Source organism: Sciurus vulgaris (genome assembly GCF_902686455.1).
Source record: "Sciurus vulgaris genome assembly, chromosome: 5".
NCBI lineage: Eukaryota > Metazoa > Chordata > Mammalia > Rodentia > Sciuridae > Sciurus > Sciurus vulgaris.
Genome location: NC_136465.1, coordinates 37096696 through 37120586, shown reverse-complemented (window position 1 = coordinate 37120586; position 23891 = coordinate 37096696). Strand labels below are relative to the sequence as shown.

The 23891-nt window shown below is 39.5% G+C and overlaps 1 protein-coding gene across 12 annotated transcripts in view; it reads right to left on the bottom strand.

Moving 5' to 3' along the window:
• Positions 1 to 16661: 16661 nt before the first annotated feature.
• STOX2 (storkhead box 2) overlaps positions 16662 to 23891 on the bottom strand; it is a 216699-nt gene continuing 209469 nt past the window's right edge. For 11 of the 12 annotated variants that reach the window (XM_079141848.1, XM_079141852.1, XM_079141856.1 and 8 more), the window contains one exon: positions 16662 to 23172. In XM_079141848.1, the coding sequence (XP_078997974.1) occupies positions 22977 to 23172 (196 nt within the window). In that variant the 3' untranslated portion in view covers positions 16662 to 22976. The remainder of the gene's footprint in view (positions 23173 to 23891) is intronic. The other variant, XM_079141853.1, reaches the window with a different exon arrangement.

The following is a 23891-nucleotide window of genomic DNA, read 5'->3' as shown; positions in this document are numbered from 1 at the left end:
TCCCAGTTTCTCAGTAGGATGACACTCAACCATGAATGAGAAGGGATCTCCAGTCAAATCTAGTTTTCCTGACATGGGATGGGAAGCCACAGCAGAGGAGAGCAGTGTCCAGAGCCCAGATGGCCAGGCCAGCCTACTCCAGCAGAGCCACCAGGAGCAGCCGCAGCATGGCGCTTGCCTCCCTCTTGGTTCCCCACTTTCACTTAGGGAACACTTTAATTTGAGAAACACAAACTCCAGCAAGTCTCAGGCAGACTGAGGTCTGAAAGCAATAAAACAGACAGACTTGCAGTTAGAAAGGCATTTTCCAATCTCCACAAGCATAGGAAATCCTACAGCTTTTCTTTCTCTCTTCCTGGTCCATGTTCTTCCCCATGTAACAAGGAGCCTTGTAGAATCTGATGCTGCAGGACACCAGCAGGCAGTGTGCTGTAGTCACCCTTGCAGCTACCAAGAACGACTCATGGGCATATCTTGGAGCACCCAGCTCCAGGGAGTGCCGTGAGGTCACACTGCAAGCAGGAAATCAGCCGTGATGAGAGTACGTACTACCAACCTGCCATGGCACACTAGGGAGTCAGATAGATTTGGATTTGGAGCATGGCCTCACCTTCTTAACTTTGTACAATCAGGACCATGTGCCCCCACCAATCTCTGTCCCCCTGTCTATGAAATCAGGTGATGAATCTATCTTGAAGGCCATTCTCTCTAATCTATGAAAAGCGCCCAGCACAGGACTGGTGAAATGATAGAGGTTTAGTTATTAGTAAAGGTCATTGTTATGGCTTGGATAGGAGGACTCCCCTCAAAATCTCATGTGTTAGGCAATGCAGGAATGTTCGGAGGTAAGATGATTAGATTATGAGAGACATAACCTAATCAGTGGATGAATTCACTTGATGGATTGACAAGTTGAACGCACTAGTAAGTAGTGACTGGGGGTAGCTGGGGCATGGCAGGAAGAAATAGTCACGGGGGTGTGCCTTTGAGATTATATCTTGTCCCTGGCTCTTCTCTATTTTTCCTGTTTCTCTCTGTGTCTGTGTGTATCTCTCTCTCTCTCTCTCTCTCTCTCTCTCTCTCTCTGCTTCCTGGCTGCCCTGAGCAAAGCAGCTTTCCTTTACCACACCCTTCTGTCATGATGTTCTGCCTCATCTCAGGCCCAGAGCGATGAAATCAGCAAACTCTGGATCAAAACTTCTGAAAAGATGAGCCCCAAATAAACCTATTCTCCTCTAAGTTGTTCTTGTCCAGTATTTTGGTCACAATAATGAAAAACTAACACAATCTCCATAATGCAGTTGGAGACTCTGGAATTTTCTAGGCAGTTCTGTTCGTTTTCTCTCTTATGCTAAGGCAAGGAGGGATAAATCCCATAGGAACTAATCAACCTTGAACTGCAGGAGGTTAAGCCATGAAAGCTGCAGGGTGTCAGTGAGCCACTGCCCCTAGGTGCTATTCATGCCACAGTCCCCTCTGCATTCTTGTTTGATGCTGAAGTTTGTGACATCTGAAATATTCCCGACCAACCAAAGTTTTTCGGCTCTCTGAACGAGTTGCAGTTACTTAAGTGTGGGGTGAGTTTCCATAAAATGAGGTTACTAGTCAGCCTTCAAAATCTCCAAATCATTTAGAAAAGAAATGGGGGAGGGAGACAGAGAGAGAAGGAACAGAGAAAGAGAGTTCTCAATTCCTTATTGTTGGTCTCCCTGATGTAATCTATTCCGTCTGGGAATGACGGCCCTGCAGAGACATCTGGGACTCATCATGTGCCTTCTGCTACACCAGAGAAGAGATGGTTTCTGGATATTAATCTAACAAGGGGGCACTTTATAAGCCTACCAAAGGAAACAGCAGGCTCTTCTAATTTATTGTGCCAGATGAGAGAATTTAGAGATTGTAGGGAAAGTTCTCCTTGCAATGTCAAGGTGGGAGTCCTCAAAACTCTCCTTATTCAGATAAGGAGGAGCCCCATCTGTTCTATGGAAGACTCAGGCTGCAGAAAACAAGCTCATATTCTTTGTTTTGTGCACACACTTTGGACACCTTAGTCAGCTAGGGTAAGAACAAAGTTGTATTTTCTAGACACAGTCAAGCCCTTACAACTGACATTCTCTTTCCTAGACACTGAGGATTGCTAATAGTTTGAAAAGAGTCCCCTATGGGGAAGACTGACATTCAATTAACCTCTGGCAGAAGCAAGTTGGTTTAAGTAGAATGTCACAATCTAGAACTGACAATGAACTTACTGTCATGGTTCACTTTGAATTCACTTTAGTCTCAAAAGGTCTTGGGGAAATTCTGAAATTATTCTTGTGATGCCTGGCTTCCTTTTCTAAAGGACGGGGAACCTCAGGTCCATTAGGCTGTGAGGGAATGGTCCACACCACATGTAAACAGATGAGTGAATAGCTCGAAACAAGATCAACGTAATTAACCAGAACAATAACATTTGTTCCCTGTGTATACAGAAAAGATGGTTTTGTGTCAAAAGACAGCCAGAAGAAGTGATCTTTTCTTTTAGATGACTTACAAATTGAAATACTTATGGGATTTTTAAAAGCAATCATTTGCTTATTGCCAAGAAATTCATTTGACTGTTATTTTAAATTAAGGAAAAAAGGTCTCCGGTTTTTACGTGTTAAAAATTGTAATTATTTATTGGACACGAGAGACCCCAAACTCTCATTTTATTGCAGCTTAGACATATACTCAGCTGTTAACCTTTAATAGTGAAACCAGAACATTCCTTCTAAGTTCTAGAATTCATTGGGAATCTAAACATTTTCCCCAATATTCTTTTACTGCAGACAATTTCTGGTTCAGGGAAAGTGCACTGCATTACAAGACAGCATTCGAAACACAGGGGAGAAATATTTTTTGAGCAATTTATCATTCTACAGGGTTTTAATTTTCTGCTGACTGTTATAACCAAAGAATAGAGGGTCTTACTGGAGGTGAGGGAAGCTATTTATGAATAGTTTGTGATTTGCAGCAGCTGGTCCTCACTATATATCATCTTTTTTTGATAACGACATTTTCACGAAGAGCTACTACTAATAGGCTGGTGCATACCAAACAAACTGCAGCAGAACTGTTACCTTGAAAGAATGATGTCAAATCAAAAGCTTTCCCAGGTTTAAGTATCCTTGAGTTTCCCCATAATGGGAGAATAATAAAGCTTCAAACCTGTTGCATCATGGGAATCTAATGTCACCCACAGAGAAGAATACTGTCACATCTTCTGTGTGCAGCCCTCACTCTGGTTTAAAACAAAAAGCATCGTATGTGAGAGGTTGCATCTTCGTGGGAATTAGAGATGCTTTTCATTCAACCCATACACACAGGAAGAAAATGTCTGGGTCGAATTGTAAATGTTTCCCTGCCAAGCTGGAGACCCAATCATACTTGAATTGTGCCTGAGTACTTGGGAACAAGAAAGCAGAAACAATTTTGAATTTGAATATGCTGTTTCTGGATGTCCAGGCCAAAAAAAAAAAAAAAAAAAATTGTACAAGAGAAAGTTATTTTCTTTCAAAATCTTTATGATCAGAAATTATTAATTCTGTTTTCCTTAGTACTTTCTGAGGTGCAGAAGTCAAGAATCCCTGTAGCATAATACTATTTACTAAGATTTAATTAGGAGATTGATACTTTCCTTGGTAAAGACTCAATCACTCAATAGGCACAATGATTTCCCGGATTACACATTGGAAATTAACCCTTGAATACAAATAGTAGATAAATGAATATAGGTGTAAAAGTATGAAATGAAAGTGACTTTTAGATGCAATATAAATGTGAACTGTTGTAACTGGTCACAACAAATTAGGAAAAGTAATTCAATCATGTATTTTTAAAGGTCTTATGTGTACAGTTTTTGATTTAGCAATTCTAGTTCCAGGACACATTCAGATTTCTTCCAGGATGTTTGTTGCAGATTAAAAATTCAACATCAGGAAAATGTTTAAAGAAATATCCAACAATGAGAAACAGAAGGAAAATTATTCAAAGACACCACGTTGCAGCCATTTAGAGTAATGTGGCAGAAAAATATTTAAAGTCATGAGAAATGTTCAGGATGACTGTGGGAAAAAAGCAGTTTCCAAAATTGTTTGGATATTATGATCCAAATTTTGTTTAAACACACACACAAACACACACACACATACACACACACACATATTTATTAAAAAATAGTTTATTGAAAAATTAATTATGATCATCTTTGGTTGCTATAATAATGGTTAATTCTTGTTTGCTTCTTTTCTGCTTATAATTTTCAGATTTCCTATAATAAACAATTACACATTTTTAATAAAAATGTTAATATTGGCGAGGCATGCCAATAGTTATTCCAAAAGTTTATCTCTTTCTCACCTCTTCTCTCTATTTGCAAATATGTGTATGTATTTTGGGGCCTGTCAGGCCATGAAGAATTCAGTGGTGAATTGGAACAGGGCTGAGTAGTTTGATGACAAGGCTAGAGACATTTCAGGATAAAATTATATTGAAACCAAATACTTAAAACTCATACTAGAAACATCTTAATTTTACTCAGGTTATTTTCCAAATATACAAATATGTTCTATTGCAAACATTTTTCAAATCTCTGTTGTTTTGTTTAAAAAGTTACCGATAATAAGACTTCCCTGGGAACACCAATGATGGTGACTTCCTAAGAAATGTACCAGTGCTGCAGTTGTGAATTCTGCTTAGAAGAAAGTTCTCTTCATAACTTTGTCTAAACACAGATAAACGCAAGAACACGGTGCCACTCAAAAGATACTAAATTCTTAGACAGAGGATCAGTGGAGTAGAGGAAGCCGGTAGAGGGGAGGGAAGAGGGACGGAAAAAGAAAGGAACTGCGGAATGAAATTGACCAAATTATGCTATGAACATATATGAATCTACCACAGTGAATTTTGCTTTTGTGTGTGTGTGTGTGTGTGTGTGTGTGTGTATAGCACCAATTAAAGGAACAATAAATAAATAAATAGAAAATCAGTGGAGTAGAAGAAGGGGAATGGGGGAGTGAGTAAGGGATAAAAAGGAACTACTGGGGACTTAAATGGGGCAAATTATATTCCATGCATGTATGACTATGTCAAAATGAACCCCACTATTATGTATAACTAAAATGCACTAGCAAATATATATATGCTAATATATACACTAGCAAATATATATATATGTATGTGTGTGTGTGTGTGTATGTATATATATAGTGCTACCCCACTCCTTCTTGGCTAGTATGTGTGACTGCTGTTTTTTTGTAACCCAATTACAAATTTACCCTATATACAAACTTTATGGAGATGTCCATTTATAGAAGAGTTCCCACTTTCTGGCAGCATCTGTCCTAGATTGAACCTTAGATCTTCCAAATCACCCATGTGAAGCCCACGTCCCATAATAGGTTCTTTTTAACACTCTTACTGAGAGGCCCTCAGGAGTGCAGGGTGGGTGTTCTACCTCACTGGGGTGTTTGGCACAGCAGGTGCTTTCTTGGTGGTCTTTGACCAAGGGTGCTGACACAGTTCAACTTCCCCTTGACTAGGCACACTTCTTTCCCTCCTCTTTCCCCATGGGGATCCATTCCAAGGGCATTCTCCCCACACATATCTTAATCTCAGAGTCTACATCCCAGAAAACCTAGGCTGTGACAAAAAATAATCCCCAACTCTGAGCAGTAACTGTTGGGGTTAAGGGGACATATATGAGATCCCCTCTCACAGGGCACAGCATAGGACTATAATCCCAGCAACTCAGGAGGCTGAGGCAGGAGGATTGTAAGTTCAAGGCTGACCTTAGCAGCTTAGTGAAGTCCTAGCAATTTAGTAAGAACCTGTCTCAAAATAAAACACAAAAAGGGCTAGGGATGTGGCTCCATGGTAAAGCACCCCTGGGTTTAATCCCAGTACCAAAAAAGAAAAAAAAGAGAAAGAAAGAAAGCATCTTTTCAGAAAGGTGCTAAAACCCACCAAGAAATCACCTTCTGTGCCAAACACCCCAGTGAGGCAGAACACACACCCTGCACTACTGAGGGCCTCTCAGTAAGAGTGTTAAAAAGAACCCTTCTCCAGATTCATCAAGACAGGACAAATTTCTTGCAGTTCAAATGAGTGAAACATAAAGATTTTTATAGCGGTCAGGCGCTATGATGGGAGTGAAGGGGGCAGGAAAGACAATTCCAGATCTCTATATGAGTCTTTGAGATGATCTGGAGACAGTAAGAACCTGAGCAAAGGTTTTGGCTGGAGTTCTGGAAGGCCAGTGAAGAGAGAAGGGAGACAACTGAAGGCAAGGAGCAGGTCTGAGAGACTTAGAAGCCCTAGAAAAGAGTTGGATCCAATTTACCTAACTTTGAGTATTGAAGGATTTAGGTTTCAGAGCTAATAAATAAATTCAACAGCATGTGACTGGCATGTGCTTGGAGAGAAAGAAAAAAGAAAAAAGACCTAGCTCGTGTATCATCAAATATAAGGCCACTGTAACTAAATTTGCATTTCAGAAAGATGCCTCCAGCTATGGCATGGTAAAAACAGGAAGCAGGAAACCAATGTAGAGACCATGGAACTAGCATAGCCATAGCGGTGGGGTTGGAGATCAGGGGACTGATCCAGGAGATATTTAGTAGGTAAACAAAGATGACCCAGTGATGGATTCCATGATATGTGGGAAGAGATGAAGGGGTCGGAGCGGAATCTTAGGTTTGTACTTTGGTAAATGGGTGGCCAATGAGATCCTTTGGTGAGACTGGGGACACAGGCAGAAAGACCAAGTGCTTATGAGAAAGATACAAATTTAGCTTGAGATATTGGTTTGGAAGAAACAAGAAACAATTCATTTGAAATCCAGGGAGGAAGTTTGGGATGGAGATTAAGACACTAAAATGTTCGACATGGGAATTAAAGAAAAAAGGCCCACGGACAGGAAGGAAAGAGGCCCTAAGATCCTCCAGGAACGCCAATCAATAAAGGGTTAAAGAGAGGACCTTCGGAAAAAGAGCCAAAATAATTGGGAAAAAAATATCAGAAAAGTGTGGTTTAGAAATTTGGCTGAGAATACAGTTTTGCTATTTAACCATGTCAAGTCAAACATAAGATATGATAGGATCATTGCATCTTTGCATTGACAACAATGGTGTGGTCACAGCCCAAATCAGGCTTTTTTGAAGTCTTAAAAATATATTTGGCTTTTTCTCTACTCAGGTGCAAGTTTGTGAATGATACTTTGACATCTACCCACAGAACTCCAAGTGGATTTGACTGTTAGAATTAGTGACCTGATTAACTTCAAGAAAAAAGAACAGTTTGTCAGCATCAGTTAACAACCTGTGAGTGATATGATTGAAAAATGATCCCAAACTCAAGGACTTTATAATCCAGTCGGGGGACACAATACTGTGTCCATGGGGAAAAGAAGAAAAACAAAGAACACAAGAGTGTTAAAATGATGGGGGGCAGTGGGCTAAGACAGAGGGCTTCCTGTTGAAAGTGGAATTTTAAGACATGAATTGAAAGTGGGGATGGGATAGCAACTCCATCTGCAGACAAGGCATGGAGCAATAGCATATGACAAACTTCTAATGTGTCACATTCTGATGTTCATCTTTAATATTCTGTAGGAAAATTATTTGCAGTTAACCTCTCACCCCTTACACACACATAGCCCCAGAGGAAGATTAATTATATGTACGCCCTGTCTTGCAAATGTTTTCTTTGCCATTCCTGCTTTCAAGCTTTTGTGATCCATGCCTGGAATACATTCAAACCCCTCTGCCCTTACCAATATCTCACTCTCCTTTAAAGACCTGGCTCAAGTCCTAATTGTCGTTAAGACTATCCCTGCTACAAGAGTGCAAAATGAGCTCCTCTTCCCCAACCCACACAATAGCCCAATGGTGGTTTTGTACCTGATACATCTAGTTTTCAAGTGTCTCATTGATTCTCATAGAAGTCATTGTGAGGCAGAGAAAGCAGGATCCATCCCCATTTTGGTAACAGACCATAATACTAAGCCCCGGCAGTCAGATGAGTGATGTTGGCTGCCAAATCCCACAGTTGGCCAGCAGGTGGGAGAGTTCTGGAAACTGGATCTACTCCAGGCAGGTGCACTTTCCCACGGTATCTGGAATATTTTGCAACCAGTTTCCATCAATACTTTCCATCCACAGGGTTGACCTTCCCTTCTAAATCTTCTAGAAGGCAATAATCATGTCCTTTAACTTTGTGTTCCCAGAACCATTTAGGATGATATGATCAGCAGCTAGGAGGAAAGCACTGATAATTTGCTATTTAAAATATCCTTTGTAACAAGATTTAGATCCCAAGTAGTATTACAATATGTGAAGGCAGATTTTTATTATCTATTGATTTTAGCTCCTTTCTCAGTGATTATTAATTTCTGAATTTGGACACAGTATTCAAGGTATAGGATGAGCTACCCTAGTTTAAAAATTACAAGTCCTTAGCACTTTCCATCTCAAGAATTTAGGATAAGGAATACTCAATCTGAAATCGAATTTAAATTTAGATTTTTAGAATCCTACTCTACAACAAGGTCTTAAATATTTAAAATGCTTTCTCCACAATGGACTACTTTTTGGGGATCACATTTGTGAAGTGTACGGGTTTGATATATTACACATCATGATAAGAATCAATTAAGTACAACATTAGTTGATAAGCACTAGATTTCTGGGTATGTAGGAAGTGTGTGAAGATTTTTGTTTTGATCCGAAGGGGAATGAGTTAGTTATGACATATCATCTGGAGAAAATGTTTCAGTTTGGAAGAAAACAATAAGAACAAGCTGGGCATGGCTTTTACTCGTTATGCAGGAAACTGAGGCAGGAGGATCGATCAGGCCAGGAGTGTGAGGCCACCCTGAGCAATGCAGCAAGACCCTGTAGAAAGAAAAAGAGAGAGAGAGAGGGAAAAGAGATAGAGGGAAAGAGGGAAAAAAGAGCAGAGAAAGAAAGGGAAAAAGAGAGAGAAGGAAGGGAAGAAAAATCCAACTGGGTTTATCCTATGAATGATCCATTTATCTCTCTTACATGGTAGCTCTTACCTTATGTCTAAAGGAACAATTGGAGATTCTTGTCTTCAGTCCCTTTGCCCCTCTTAATCCTATCTCATATTTTAAAATTCTGGATTTTTCTTTACTGAGACCAATATTGCTTTTACTCTGGATAACAAGAAGCACATCAATTTGCAACTTGAAGCAATTAATAAGGCTTTTTTATTTTCAAGAAAAATCTGCAGGCTTCCAAATTCGGCCTTCGTCAGAGGTAGAGTGGCCAGAAGCTACTGTGGAGAAAAGAAGGACTTTGTCAAATTCCGCCCGCTGAGCTTGAGAGCATTCAAAGAGAAGATGGGTATAAGCCACCATCTCTGGGCTTTCTTCTTTTTATTGCCTTCTTAAATATTTTATTTGTCCATGAACAGTTTTCTTATCATAGAAAAGTTGGAGTATACAACGACTAAAATGAAGAGAAGTGTTTTCACAAAAGCAAGACTTTTAAGAGGTGTGAATTGGAAGCCCTTGTTTGATTTGCCTGTGAAATCACATCTCTCAGAAAGAACTTGGCTTTGCAGTCTTTCAATTCAACTTGAGATGCAAACCAACCCCGGGGCAGGGCCACAACTACTGCATTGAAACCTGGGGCCACAGAGAACTGTCTAGCAATCCCTTCAAAGACTCCATTTCCCAATACCCCAGGTAAACTAGAGCTTTGGGAGATTTTGGTATTATCTCATCCTCAGCAAAGCTTAAGTAGAGAAGTTGGCTTTGGAAAAAACCTTTTTTATAAAGCTAACCTGTATATTTGGTAGTAAGAACAAGTAGTTTGTCAGTAGTTGAACTCTGCTTAAGCTCTTTAAATAGCACATGTGCCAGGTGCAATGGTGCACACCTGGAATCCCAGAGGCTCAGGAGACTGAGGTAGGAGGATTGAGAGTTCAAAGCCAGCCTCAGCAAAAGCAAGGCACTAAGCAACTCAGTGAGACCCTGTCTCTAAATAAAATACGAAATAGGGCTGGGGATGTGGCTCAGTGAACAAGTGCCCTGAGTTCAGTCCCCAGTCCCCATCCCTCCAAAAAACAGCACAGGGGATGGCTGCCAATGAGTTAGTAACAATCATTGGGGAAACTCGTAGGAAGATATGAAGAAGGTTATAAAGAAATCATATTCAAGTACTTGTTTGAAAAGTTTGCAGCACAGTGAGGGGAGAGAAATGAGAACATCAAAGTGAAAAATTAGCTGGAGGCAAATCCCAGAGAAAGAGCAGAAGGTTGGGGGAGAAGAAATGACAAGAAACAGAAAGACAAACATGTGACTAAGATGGGGGCATGCTTAAATCAGGAAAGAGAGAATAAATTTTTTGTTATACTTTTATGGAAAGTTTGCATAAACAATAGTCAGCTGTCTGTAGATTTAAGACACAGTTAAAGGGAACTCACTGTGACCGTGGGCATAAATACTCTAGTGGCTTTGGGAAGATCCTCCTCCTTGGCTGCAGCCCTGCACAGCACACAGCCTCAGACTCCCCCGCCTGTGGTCTGCATCTCTTGAACAAGGCTGATCCCCTCCAGTGATCAGTGGCTCCTTCTGGCCTCCTGGCTTCCTGCTCGGTGCTGTCCCCACCTCTTGAACTCCCCTCCACAGTAAGTTTCCCTTCAGCTTCTAATAGTTCAGCAAATTATTTGAAAGCCATGGCTTTGTCACTGGGCTTCTTTGGTGCTAAGGAAGACACCAAGGCAGCCGGGAAGCAGCAGCCAGTGAGGATATTTCCAGAAGGTCACTCAGATTACGATCAGCCTTGACCAAAGTACTGAACATTTTCAAAGTCTTGGTTGACTCCATCACTCCAAGCCCACTTCTTGTGGTGAAGCCAGAAGATTTCAAGGCTCATCAGACCAGGGTTGGAAATGATGGGTGTTGGAAGGGAGGGAAAGAGGCGCTATTTTTGTCAGGGCCTGGGAGTGGAGAGGGGTGTTCAGAGAAGCCCCTGAGAAAGACATGGCACTTGACTTGGGCCTTGAAATAGGGCAAAAATTTAGATATGCAGGGATTAGAAGTAAGGAGAGGGTAGGGACTTGCTGACATGTTACTAAAGTCAATACGTTGCTTACTTTCCCAGTACTAACAGTGCAACATAAGGAAACAGACACTTCAAATAATAGTTACAGTGCCTCTTTTCCCTCTGAACCCTAAAATTCTTTAGAACAGTCCCATTTGGTGCCAATAAGTCCACTAATAAGTTGATGATCTTCACTATGCTGTCACATAGTAAGTCACCTACTAGGATAAGTACATTTTTTCTAGGTTTCGCCTTTCTGCGTTTATTCGTATCTATCAAATCAGTTTTGTAAAATGCTGTGAATGCAATTGAACAACTGAGTCAAGAGATGGTGGGTGGTGGGAGCCAGTTTTTAATTTTTTTTTTTTTTAAGGTACCCAGGGATTGAACTCAGGGGCATTCACCACTGGACCACATTCCAAGTCCCTTTTTATGCTTTATTTAAAGACAGAGTCTCACTGAGTTGCTTGGGGCCTTGATAAGTTGCTGAGGCTGGCTTTCAACTCACGATCCTCCTGCCTCAGCCTCCCGAGCTGCTGTAATTACAGGTGTGGGCCACCGCGCCGGTGGGAATCAGTTTTCTAACTGTTGGAGTGGGAGTCAGCAGACGGGTGAAGGAAGGAGGCTAGAATGATCTGTGTCAGTCAGGATTACAAGTGAAGATATCAGTGTGAACTCACAGTTAGCCTAATAGAGACAGAGATGGAAATATCTACAGATTGTGTATGGACATAGGTTAGGAAACAGACAAATGTCTCCTTGCTCTGTCAGCAAAGAGAAGACTAAGAAGCAATGAATTCCCAGAAGTATTGCACTTAGTTAGCACCCAGATTTTGGTTTCTAATACTGTTCTCTAATAAGAAACCAGGGCTCCAAGGAGAAATGAATGATTCCAAGGCTAGGGCAGGAAATACCTAAAATAAACCTAGAGGCTCTTTTAGTGTCAGAGATTCAGGAAGTGCTCACAAATGGACAAGCAGAGACCCAAAGTATATGGACTATAACCCAAAGTATAAAATAAACATCCATAAGTCTATACCTATGTGAATAAATGACTTAATAAAGAAGTAAAGGGGGGAAAAGATACAAGTATCCTGTACAGACTTCCAAAGAATCTGTGGACATAACTCTCTACTGTTTAAGTGCAAGCTGTACATAATGACTTTCTTCCAGAGAGGATAGTATGAAAATGGAAAAAAGAGTAGTAATTTCACATTGAAGAAAGTCAATAGGTGTCACCTCAACACAGGCAGTCAAGGTTAGTATCAAGAGTAGTCAGTCATACTAAATAGTATATACTCATGAAATTACACCTATAATTACAGCAGCTCGGGAGGCTGAGGCAGGAGGATCGTGAGTTGAAAGCCAGCCTCAGCAACTTAGCAAGGCCCCAAGCAACTCAGTGAGACTCTGTCTTTAAATAAAGTATAAAAAGGGACTTGGAATGTGGTCCAGTGGTGAATGCCCCTGAGTTCAATCCCTGGGTACCTTAAAAAAAAAAAAATTAAAAACTGGCTCCCACCACCCACCATTTCTTGACTCAATTGTTCAATTGCATTCTGTTTCCCACAGTACATCACCCCAGCCTAATCATGGGAAAAGCACAAGATATACCCAAATGGAGACTCATCACACAAAATACCTGAATGGTCCTACTCAAAACTCTCAAGGTCATTAAAAACAATTTCAGGACTGGGGTTTTAGCTCATTGGTAGAACACATGCTTAGCATGTGTGAAGCCCTGGGTTCAGTCTCCAGCACACACACACATACACACACACATGCACATGCACAGCCACAGAAAAGTAAAGAAAAAAAGAGAATAAACAAACTATCTGAAACTAAGGACATGTGATAATGTAATATGGTGTCTTAGATGATTTCCTGGAACAGAAAATTGACAGTAGCAACAAACTAAGGAAATTTAAAAGTATGTACCAATGTTCGTTAATTGTGACCAACATACTGTATGAATGTAAGATGTTAATAATAGAAGAACCTTTTCATAGGGCATGTAAGAACTCTTTATACAACTCTTTGCAATTCTAAAAATCTAAAACTGCTACAAAATAAAAGGTTTGTTTTTAAAATGCAGTGGAAGTGCTTTATTCTCAAAAGTTGTCAACAAAATACACTGACTGCTGAAATCCTCAGACAAGTCTCTAAAATACTGATAGTTCTACCAATTGGGTAGTGCAAAAGTCCATTATAAAAGATACCCTCCATCATACCCATTTGCTGACTTATGAGACCACCAATAGCCCCTTGATTCCCCTAATGAGGTCATTTTTAAAGATAGGAGATATGGAAGGGTCACCACTGTGGAACTGAAACCTTCTGTTTCCAAGTTCATGGCCCTATCCCAAAGATGGTGAAACTTTCCCATTTTGAATGTCAATCCTTTGACATTAAAGACAAATGTTTTCTCACAGGCTACCTTCAAATAACACATTGAAAAAAAAAAAAAAAGGAAAAACTCCTGCCTTCTCCAATCCACTGAAGATTTGTTATTTATCTATAGCACTTGTCTTACCAATAATGACACGGTGGCAGGTGTTGGCTTGCAGCACATATAAACAGGCTCAAAACTTCCCTTGGGAGGCAGAGGCAGAAGAATTGCAAGTTCAAAGCCAGTCTCAGCAACTTAGAGAGGCCCTAAGCAACTTAGCAAGACACCATCTCAAACAAAATATAAAAAAAGGATTGAGTATGTGGCTACGTGATTAAGCAACCGTGGGTTCAAACCCTGGTAAAAAACAAACAAAGCAAAAACCTAAATTCTCAACACATCTTTAAAAGCAAGTGGCGTAAAAACCAAATATCTCTGTGCATGACTTCTCTTTTTGTTTCATTGTCATTTACAGGCTATAAGAATGCAGAGAGGTAGATACATGGTAGATAGAAATTCTGTAAGGGAGCAGGCAATTCCCTTTTCTTGGAGACTTAAAATGCAAATAAACAAAACATGTTTTGAGTAATTTTGCAATAAAGAAAACTGTTCAACTTTGTCTGCAAAAAAGAATATAGAGAATTCTTTGGTTAATGCAACATCTGTCATCAAACCATCTATCTATGCCTGTCTGCAAGTTGCTAGTTATTTATCAGACCTCTGATGAAGCAATGAGTGGCAGATTCCTACAGAAGTATTGGATGTCAATAGGTTCCTAACGCAAAACCAAATGGAAATAAGATGGGGCGGACAGCGGGCAGGCACAAGAGGGATAAGGCAATATAAATATAAATGCAAATTTTAAAACACTAGTAATCAATTGTGGTTATCAGTGATTGAGATCAGGACTGAGTCCAAATGCTAATAGCATAAAATCAAACAAATATCTTTAGAAAAAGCAGTAAAGTAAAAAAAGTCAAGGTAGTAGAATAGAAAAATAATGTATGGAACTTCACACTAAAGACAAACAAGGGAAATGTGAAGGGAGATGATCAGGGAGTTTATCTGACGGAATTTGAGGGATGAACAAATAATCCACCTAAATGGTCTCCCAGACAAGTGCACACAGGTTTTGGGTAGATAACTGCCCCAATGCCCTAGACCTACCTGTGGAGCAAAGAATTTACTTTTTATCAAACATCAATAGATCAATTTTTTATTTTTTGGATCAGCGATTGAACCCAAGAGCACTTAACCACTGAACCACATCCTCAGCCCTTTTTGTATTTTATTTTAAGACAGGGTCCACTAAATTGCCTAGGGCCTCACTAAGTTGCTGAGGCTGGCTTTAAACTGCCTCAGCCTCCTGAGTCACTGGGATTATAGGCCTGCCACCATGCCTGTCGTCCATAGATCAATTTTGCCCTTTGGATTCCAAACTAACTTCTCTGGCCTTAGTTCTCCTGTGTAACATGCACTAATCTCATCTAAAATTTCATCTCTCTTACGTTATACTCTCATTGCATTTTTAAAAATAAGATTCACCAAAAAAAAAAAAAAAAAATCCTATCCAGTCTCTCGAGTGTAGGTGCCTTGCTTTTTCTTGAAACTCTTGCACAGGGCAATGCGCAATGTGAATATATTCATCGTACACCTGATTTGTGTGTTAGAGGAGAACTATTTATCTGACAGGAAAAATCTGGAGTCACTTCACCTGAAGAGAGGAGACTATCAGTAAACCAAATATTCCCACAGTAGGAATAAGATTTTACAATTAAAAAAATTTGAAAGTCAGGTGAATAACTCCTTTTTATTATTCAATGGTTCTCAATTTCACAGTCGCAAACAGGGTAGGAGGCAAATATTGAGCACCTCCCTTGGATTTTCTTTATGAAGAGAAGGAAAAAAATTCCCACCACACTAAACACTTAAAAATAAGTTAAAACCATACCATTTCCTTTGGAAAGAAAAGATTTTTATGAACTGTGACCATTCTCTCACAGGAGCCAGAAAGTTGCCACATTTCCTCTGTGCTCCAAGTTCACTGGATCTTTCTGAAAGGAACACACAATGACCCTCCCTTTACCACAGAGGCCTGTGGTTCTAGAGTTGAACACAATGGATTTGTTCTCCTAACTTCGTGCCTAAAAAATTATAGACAATTTTACACAAGGAAAGAAAGACTTGCTCTTCAAGATCTTCACCTGGGGGGTCTCCATGCCATTTCAAAAGACACAGTCACTGTGTAAAATTGTTTTGGAAAGTTTGCTCTGGGAATTGCCTTTGCAAGAAAACCAGGCTCAACTGGATATAGCTCCATAGTGGTTTTGACTAAAAGTGCTTTTTCCCAGTTTAATCGTTTACTTGACAGCAAACCACTTTTCGTTTGAAATAAAAAACACAAAAATGACAATAAAAAACCAGTATCCATTCTCAGACAAAGATTTGCCACCACCAAGGAGAATAAAATGTGCAGTTGTCCCTCCATATCTTCAAGGAACTGGTTCCAGGACACCAAACCCTGCAAATGCTCAGGTGCCTTATGTAAAATGGCATTGTATTTACATACACTCTCAAATCATCTCTTGATTACTTGTAATACCTAGTAAAATGTAGATGCTGTTTAAGTAGATGTTATACTATATTGTCAGGAGAAAATGGTAAGGGAAAAAGTCTGTACATACTCAGTAGAGGCACAATTTTTAAAAATATTTTCAATCCACAGTTGAACACAGTTGGAATTTGGGGCCTATGGACACGGAAGGCCCAGTCTATAGATTTCGAAGGCAACTGAACAGGCATTCCGAAGTCATGCAAGTGCCTCACGGAAACATTAACAGCCTCCTAGTGTTTACCTGGGAGGGGGTCACATTCAGCTGAGGATAAAAGCTATAGTAGGAGTGCTAATACAAAGCAACTCCCCAAACCAACTGTGTTGCTTTATACTTTTATATAAAAAACTTAATTACATCCATCCCTAGCCCTCACTGTTTCAAATTCACAGTGCAGTATGTGACTTTTCAACATTCCTGGGAAAAAGAATTTCGATCAGAAATTTCTGTTTGTAGTTCACTCAAAAACCCTAAAAATAAAGAGTGTACAGTTGAAATTTGTTACTGAAGAAATAAATTGATCTTACCTAAAATATTTGCTCACAAGTACCAAAAAAAAAATCCACTTAGACATATAACCAAATGTTATTTAATATCTTAAAAAGTAACACAATCCAAAATGGATATTTCACACAACACTACATAAACAACATGAACACAATATTACCATATGGAGGGACTTTCAAATATAGACTTACAAAAATCCCTGTCCTTTTTTTCTTTTAAGTTATTATACTAAGCATGACAAGTAATCATCATTTACAATATGGTACACTGACACAATAAAAACCATGTTACAAATGTGCTGTTATAAATCAGTAACATTAGGGAAGACATTTCATGAACTGTAATTATTTCATATGAAATACTATACAATATAAACAGAACATCCATCTTGGATGACCTTTACAGCAACCAGAGACCAAGTAATTTAAATTTTTTTTTTTTCAGTGCAAACACATTTTATTCAAGGCAGTCTTGGCTGCAAAACTCCTTTCTAACATACAGTAAATCCCACTTGCACTTCTTAATTCACTTACCCTAATGCAATAGTCACATTCAGTCACTCAGAGAAAGATACCTGCAGAATTATGATCCCTTTAAACTTGATGTTCAAATTTAATTCTCTTCCAGAAAGTAGTATCTCTGTCAACTGCTCTAAGGACTTTAATTTGTAGCTGTCAATACTTACATAAAGGTGACCCTAGGGCAGCTCTATTTCTAACCAGCATGTGTGCACAATACTGCACAGTATTCTGCCCTTCCAATGTGGAAACCGTGGCGGTGTCAGTGTCTAGGTGGGGGGATGGGAAGGAGGCAGGGAGGGAGACTCTCAAGGGAAGGAAGGGGAGGGGTTGCTGAGTGAATACTGCAAGATTAACTTCCTGCAACTGTGGAGGATTGGTATTGGAGGAGATCTCAGGTCTCAGACTTGGTACCTCTTTTTGGTGGGAGTGAGGAAATGGGGGATCCCAAGGTCAGCCTTTGCACAGGAAGATAGGCAAGTGCACATGGCCCAGTCCAGCTTCTAACCTTACATTCTAACCATGCGTTTCCATCTCCAGAGTCTTCGCTGCCTACTTGGAAACACCCTATTCCCTTGTTGGCATTGAGAGTGTGTGTGTGTGTGTGTGTGTGTGTGTGTGTGTGTGTGTGCATATTCACACGCAGAGCCAATAAGTAGCAATTAAAGCCCGAGAACTGATAATTTACAATCATAAGAAGAAGGTTCAGCCCCCCTTAAGCTTTGAAGAATTCTGAATCTTACAAATCATCAATTGTTAAGTCATAGAACAACTGTAAAAACACAGGATTATGTGTTAGGAGTGATCACTAGGGAATGTCTCTCTGGGATGCTGCTGCAAAACATGCAGACATTAACTTAATCAGAGAGATGCCAATGCCTGTTTCAAACACATGAGGGAATTTAATAATCATTTTTTCATATACGTATAATTTATGAAATGTCTCCTAAATAAAAATCTGTGGGAAAATATTGGATGTAACCTTCATACCCTAAAACCTCTGCAAGAGGGCTGGGGTGACAGCTGATTCTTTATCTTTCTTGGCAAAGCTCAATCTGATAGTAATCTCTTTCCTGCTCATATTTTACTAACCAAAAGCAAAACAATGTCTCCCAGGTTTCACATTCATGTTTCCTGTATTCCAGTTTCCCGGAGCCCTAAACATGTACAGAAGAGTCTCTCACTAGTAGGAGAGTACTGGATGGCTTTGGCAATGGGAAGGACTGTTCTGGGAGAAGGAGGAAGGAGGAAGGAGGAGAAGCAATCACTTGCTTGGGTCCACTGTGATCTGACAGCACTGCTAGTTGGTTTGGGGACAGGCCTATGGTAATGGAGAAGATTTCTGTAAAGGGTTTTCTGTCTCCTAATTTGTGAAAATACTTAGAACTGGGTCAGATCCTACAAAGTAGGACTCAATATGGTGTACTGAAATTCTATTGTGCCACGGAGCACTGTGAAGAGTTACTTAATAAAGTTTTTAATTGAAGTTTGTTTCAGCACCTTCCACTGCCTGAAGCAGTCTTGTTCCTGAAGATGGTATTTTAGCATGGGAATTATAGAAACCCAGTATGACACTGTAAACAGGGGTGGACATCTGGATCGGCCTTGGACTGCAAGGGCATCTGGGTGAATCTGCTATTCTCCCACTTGATCATTCAATACCGGAAATGTGTGCTGAGGTGCAAGATTCCAAACACCCTGAACTTTTTTGAATGAAAACAGACCAAGGTGTAAGATTGTACTTGTTTTTTTTTTTTTTTAACTTTATTAGCACACATCAGAAAAAGAGCATTGTATTTAGTGATTTCTCATGATGGTCTATCAAACAGAAAATAGGTCATTGATAGCTGCCACTGTGTTTCTGGGTAATCTAAGTCATCCCAAGTATGGGTATTACAAATATGACCTGCCTTATTAACTGTTAACTACTGCTTTGGAAGCACTTTGAGATCCCAAAATGAACTGAGCAACATCATCATTGGTTGTTGGGTTTTAAATGAAGCTCCGAATCCTACCCATGTTACAAACAGTGAGACTTTTCCCAAAATGATCCCTATTGTATTCTGAGAAATATGCCTACATTTAAGTTAAAAACTTTATTTTCAAGTACACTTTGTGGTGATCAGTGGTTTATCCTGGGTAGAATTTTACCAAACTGTGCCAAACAGAAAGGGGAACGAAGCTTCTGTTTCCACAAAACAGGTTTCTTCTGATGGTGACTGCAATAAAATTTAAGTTTACATTTTAGAAATGCTGGTTGGGTTATGAAAAATAGAGATTTGGGAATAGCTGGTGTTCTGATCAATGGTACTGCAGATTCTTTCAATTTAGGCTTCCTGAACTTGAGCTCCCCAACACAGAGAGGGATTCATGTGCTACTTTTACCCAGTTAGTCCCTTTTTAGCTCTTCTTTTTGTTTTCGCTATTGGATGCACACCCTTTTCATATGCTCATTAAGGTCCCCTGAGATGTGCAAAAATATATCAAATGGAATATAAATTATCTAACAGAAGTTATGGAACACGTGGCAGAGCTCCTTTAATGAAGATGAAGTTGGGGCTCGAAAGGGTGGCATGCCATAAAGGCAGAAAGGCCCAAAGTGCTTCAGAGCTGGCAGTTCTAATTTCTTGTGTGCCTTGTGTTACTGAAAATCTAGCCACCAAATCAGATTTCCATAGGAGTGAATAGCTTGCTAAATTATGTTTACCAATTGGCTCTTGGCCAAAGAGAACTTTTAGCAGGAATGGAGAGTGGGGGAAATACAAGAATCTTTAAACTTCCGTTCCTTCGTGACAAAGTCAAGTGTGCTTTCATGGGGAAGAGAGGAGAAGACAGAATTCCATCTGAAAGCCAAAGGATGCTGTGAAAGAAAACCATGGCAATGGGATAGTCATGAGTCCCCAGAGGCAATCACCGACACACACACAACGCATGGCCTCATGTTTAAGAAAGTTTTAAATGTTGCTTTTCTGAACAATACACTTTAACACACTGCTGCCATTTCATCAAATTCATGGAGGTAGTTATATGTAAAAATAAAAATTACCATAAAGTAATATGCTGTATCATAATAATACATAAGTGTGCAAAATGCCGACAGATGTGTTGACCCTTTAAAGTTGAACGCCTCACAGAGATTCAACCAGATTCAGTTTTGTAAACCTTTCAGTTGATAAACTCTAAGACTAGATAAGCAGTTGTGTGACACGAAGCTCTGGTATCACTGGAGGAAAAGTATGCAAAGCTTGGAGAGGGCCCGAGGGCTTGGGCATGGAGAACCTCACCATCTGGGTGAGATCAACCTGGACATGCACAGTTGTCACATGTCACATGCCACGTATGTCATGCGCTTCCTGCCACCACCTCTCCTCCAATCAAGAATCCAGATTAAATTCAGGAGAGTATTTCTACACGGAACGTCTGCTTACATGGTATATCACTTTCACTATCCATCATTTCTATGCTAAATGGCTACTGGTCTCAGGAAGTTTTCTTTTAAAAAATCATGTACCCCAGGGTGTCAGGCAAATAGTGAACACGTTTTATTTGAATAACGTTTCTTGTAAACCTGTTTCTTGTGAAATATCGATAAGTTCATATTTTAAAGCTTCTCTTAAAGGTTAATGATTTCTTTTCCTGCTCACACCAGCATTTGATTATTTCAATGGCTACTTTCAGAGGGTCAATCAGAGGCCAATGTACTGTTACAATGGTTATGTTATTTATGAATTGAGGATGACAAAAATTTGTGAGCAGGTTTTTGGAAAAAATAAATTTAGACAGAAAAATTTAGTAACTGTATGGTATACAACTCCCCAAAGAAACAGATTACGAAGTCTACTAGATTCATTATCAATCCTTCTGGACGTATTTAAGCAATGAGACAGACGGTGCATTTCTGAGCAGTTGAGGCATGCCTTGGAGGAAAAAAGGCATGAGATTAAAAGTCAACTGGCTTAAGCATTTCAATAGGGTGGCAGTTTACTAAGAAATGTGCTTAAATTTCACCATAATAAGCACTAAAAGGGAATTATGCCAAACTTGAGGAGTCCAGTTTGACCCAATGCAACTTTCAAATAGCTGATAAAGCATGAGCGAGTATTCATGTTTAAAGAATTAGTCTGACTATGTATCTCACTGTATTCCTTAAACTGATTGCTAGTGATTAAATCTAAGCTGGGAACAGAAGTGTCTCACAAATTTTATGCCAATTATTTAAATCTAAGTTGAAAAAAATATATATATATAAAAGACTTTTTTAAAAAATGGTGTTTGGCTCCAAATAGCACATGCCACTAGACATACAAATATAACTTTAGGTCAGACCATTTACTTGGGTCAGATGAAACCTTTTGCAAATAGTTTTCCATTATCTATAGATGTATTCCATTGTTCTCAGAAAGTAAAGCTCAGAAACTTTGAAATGTCTCTTTCCTATAAGATTGATGCTTAATTTTTTGTAATCCTTTGCTGCTGAGCCTTCTTTGTGTTCAACGTGACATTGTAAACCAAAGCAAAATGTTAAGAAATCATTTTGAAATAAGCTGGGCTAATGACTATACATCTGCCTAAAAACACCTCCTGAAATTGGTTACAAAGTATCTGTAAACATTACTCTGGCATAGTTCATTATGCATAATTGTTATTCTGATAAATTTTAGGGGAGTACAAATTATGATTATACCACACTAGCAGAATGAGCTCATTCTGTGGCTTATTACATGGGCATGTATATTTCTAATCAAAAATTACTTTAAAAGTTTTCTCTATAGATATCTTCCCAGGAATAAAAGGCCTGAAGTTCAACTCTCCCTAAATTTGCTCTTTCCTATAACCACTAAAAATTATCTCCCACAGCCTAATTTAGGCATTCTATTTAAAACTACATAAAATAGATTTATATCCTTCCATTAGAAAGAATAACATCCCCAGGCCATACTCTCCATTTGTATCACAAAGAACATTTTGCTTTTAAACAAACTAATTATTGTATCTATTATAGTAAGATAGGATCATCGTAAGTATCACAAGGAGGAAATTATCTTCCTTCAATATTTGATTAATACCTTTATAAAAGTCCACATCACCTCTTCCCTCACTTAGTGCTGTGCCCCAGCCAGATTGGGGATTCCCTTCCTTTATCCACTTCTGATTCAAAGGCCTATATTCCTGTTTGTGATCATGGAAGGTTTAAAATCAAGACAAGCATCTGTCACACTTGAAAATAAAATCCTGAAAACTGACGCTCCCAGTATTTCCATCGCCACCCCTTCTGACATACTTCCATCGACTCCTGCAAACAGTACCACGAAACTCACAGTGAAAAATGACAGGTGCATAAACGGTTCACACGCAAAGGGCTGGGGTCCCTCTGGTCAGTTTGGCATTGATTTCCCTTAAGGTGGACCCTTGCATTTGACATTTTTGTGGTGGCATGGGTTTTTGTTAGTTTGTTTGTTTTGGAAGTATCAAGGATCAGTTCTGTGGCCCCACTGAACCACAGACTGGGAGCAACACACATCTGTGGCATTTTAAAATGGAATTGGCAACTGCATGACATTGAAAACGCATATTCCACTTACAGTGTCTAGACTTTCCTATGTGTGCTCAGATACAATTAGTGAAGCCAAAGTATACATATCACCCCTACTGCTATTCAGTTGCTACAGAGCCATAAATGTGAAAAGCAATACTCTGAAATAAAGATTTTTGTTTTTTTGCCCTAGCCTACTTAGCTGCACAGTTTAAGTAAACACAAAAACTGTGCTTAAGATGCTTGTCTTTCCAAAGATGTAAACATCAGTCCCAGTGTCGTAAACTTTGCTGTACTGAATGAGACAGAAGATCTGAGGCAGAAGGACTATCACACACTAGTAACAGAAGCTTGCAAGCAGTTGGAAGGTTTCTGTAATTTCTCAGCTTCGTTGGTCGGGGGATCTGTACTCGCACGGAAGTTGAAGGCTGAACCAGCGACACCGTGGGCTGGACTCAAAGCGGGATTCTGACGACGGTTACTCTCAACAATGCTTGATGTGTTGGAAGCCAGGCTCTCCCGAGTACTAAAAGAGTAAAAAGGTTTGGTTTTGTTTTGCTTTGAACATAAATAGTTCTACATCGAGCCCCAGAGGAAGAGCGAATGATGTCGTTAATGGATTTCCTCTGTCGGTTCACAATGTCATATCAATATACATCTCCACTGATTACTCGCATCCGCTCTTCCAGCCGGGGCTCCCGGAGCTTTAAGAGACACATTACGATCTGCAGCACGCGGAATGAATAAAGGCTTTCTCAATCACCAAGTACACTTTGAAATGACTGTGCCTTCTTTTCATATTCACGGAAACTACTTCAAAATCTGATGTGATGGAGAAGCTATCACATTAGTTTTAGAAGTGAATACTCATACCAGTGTAATGATTTCATTTCAGGCTAGAAATTCATTGGGCATAACTGCTCCTGAAAAAACTCAGTAATTTTACCCTAATGACCGCATTCGCCTCGTCGATTAGAAGATTTTGACTTTGGTGGACTTGAAGCATGCCACTAGCTAATTTCCCACACTGATGGGGATGAAATTCTTTCTAAACACTGTATACCTCTGTGTCAAATTTTAACACTTTAGTTAAAACGTATTTTCTGACAAAGGACCTTAGGTTTTTCTCCCATTTATTCATCGTTTACATTCATTTCTGCCTCCCTTTGGTAGAAATACTTTCTTCTTAAAAGGATTCTTATAGAAGACAGGCTAAAAGCTCTATTATTCCAATTTCTCTTATAA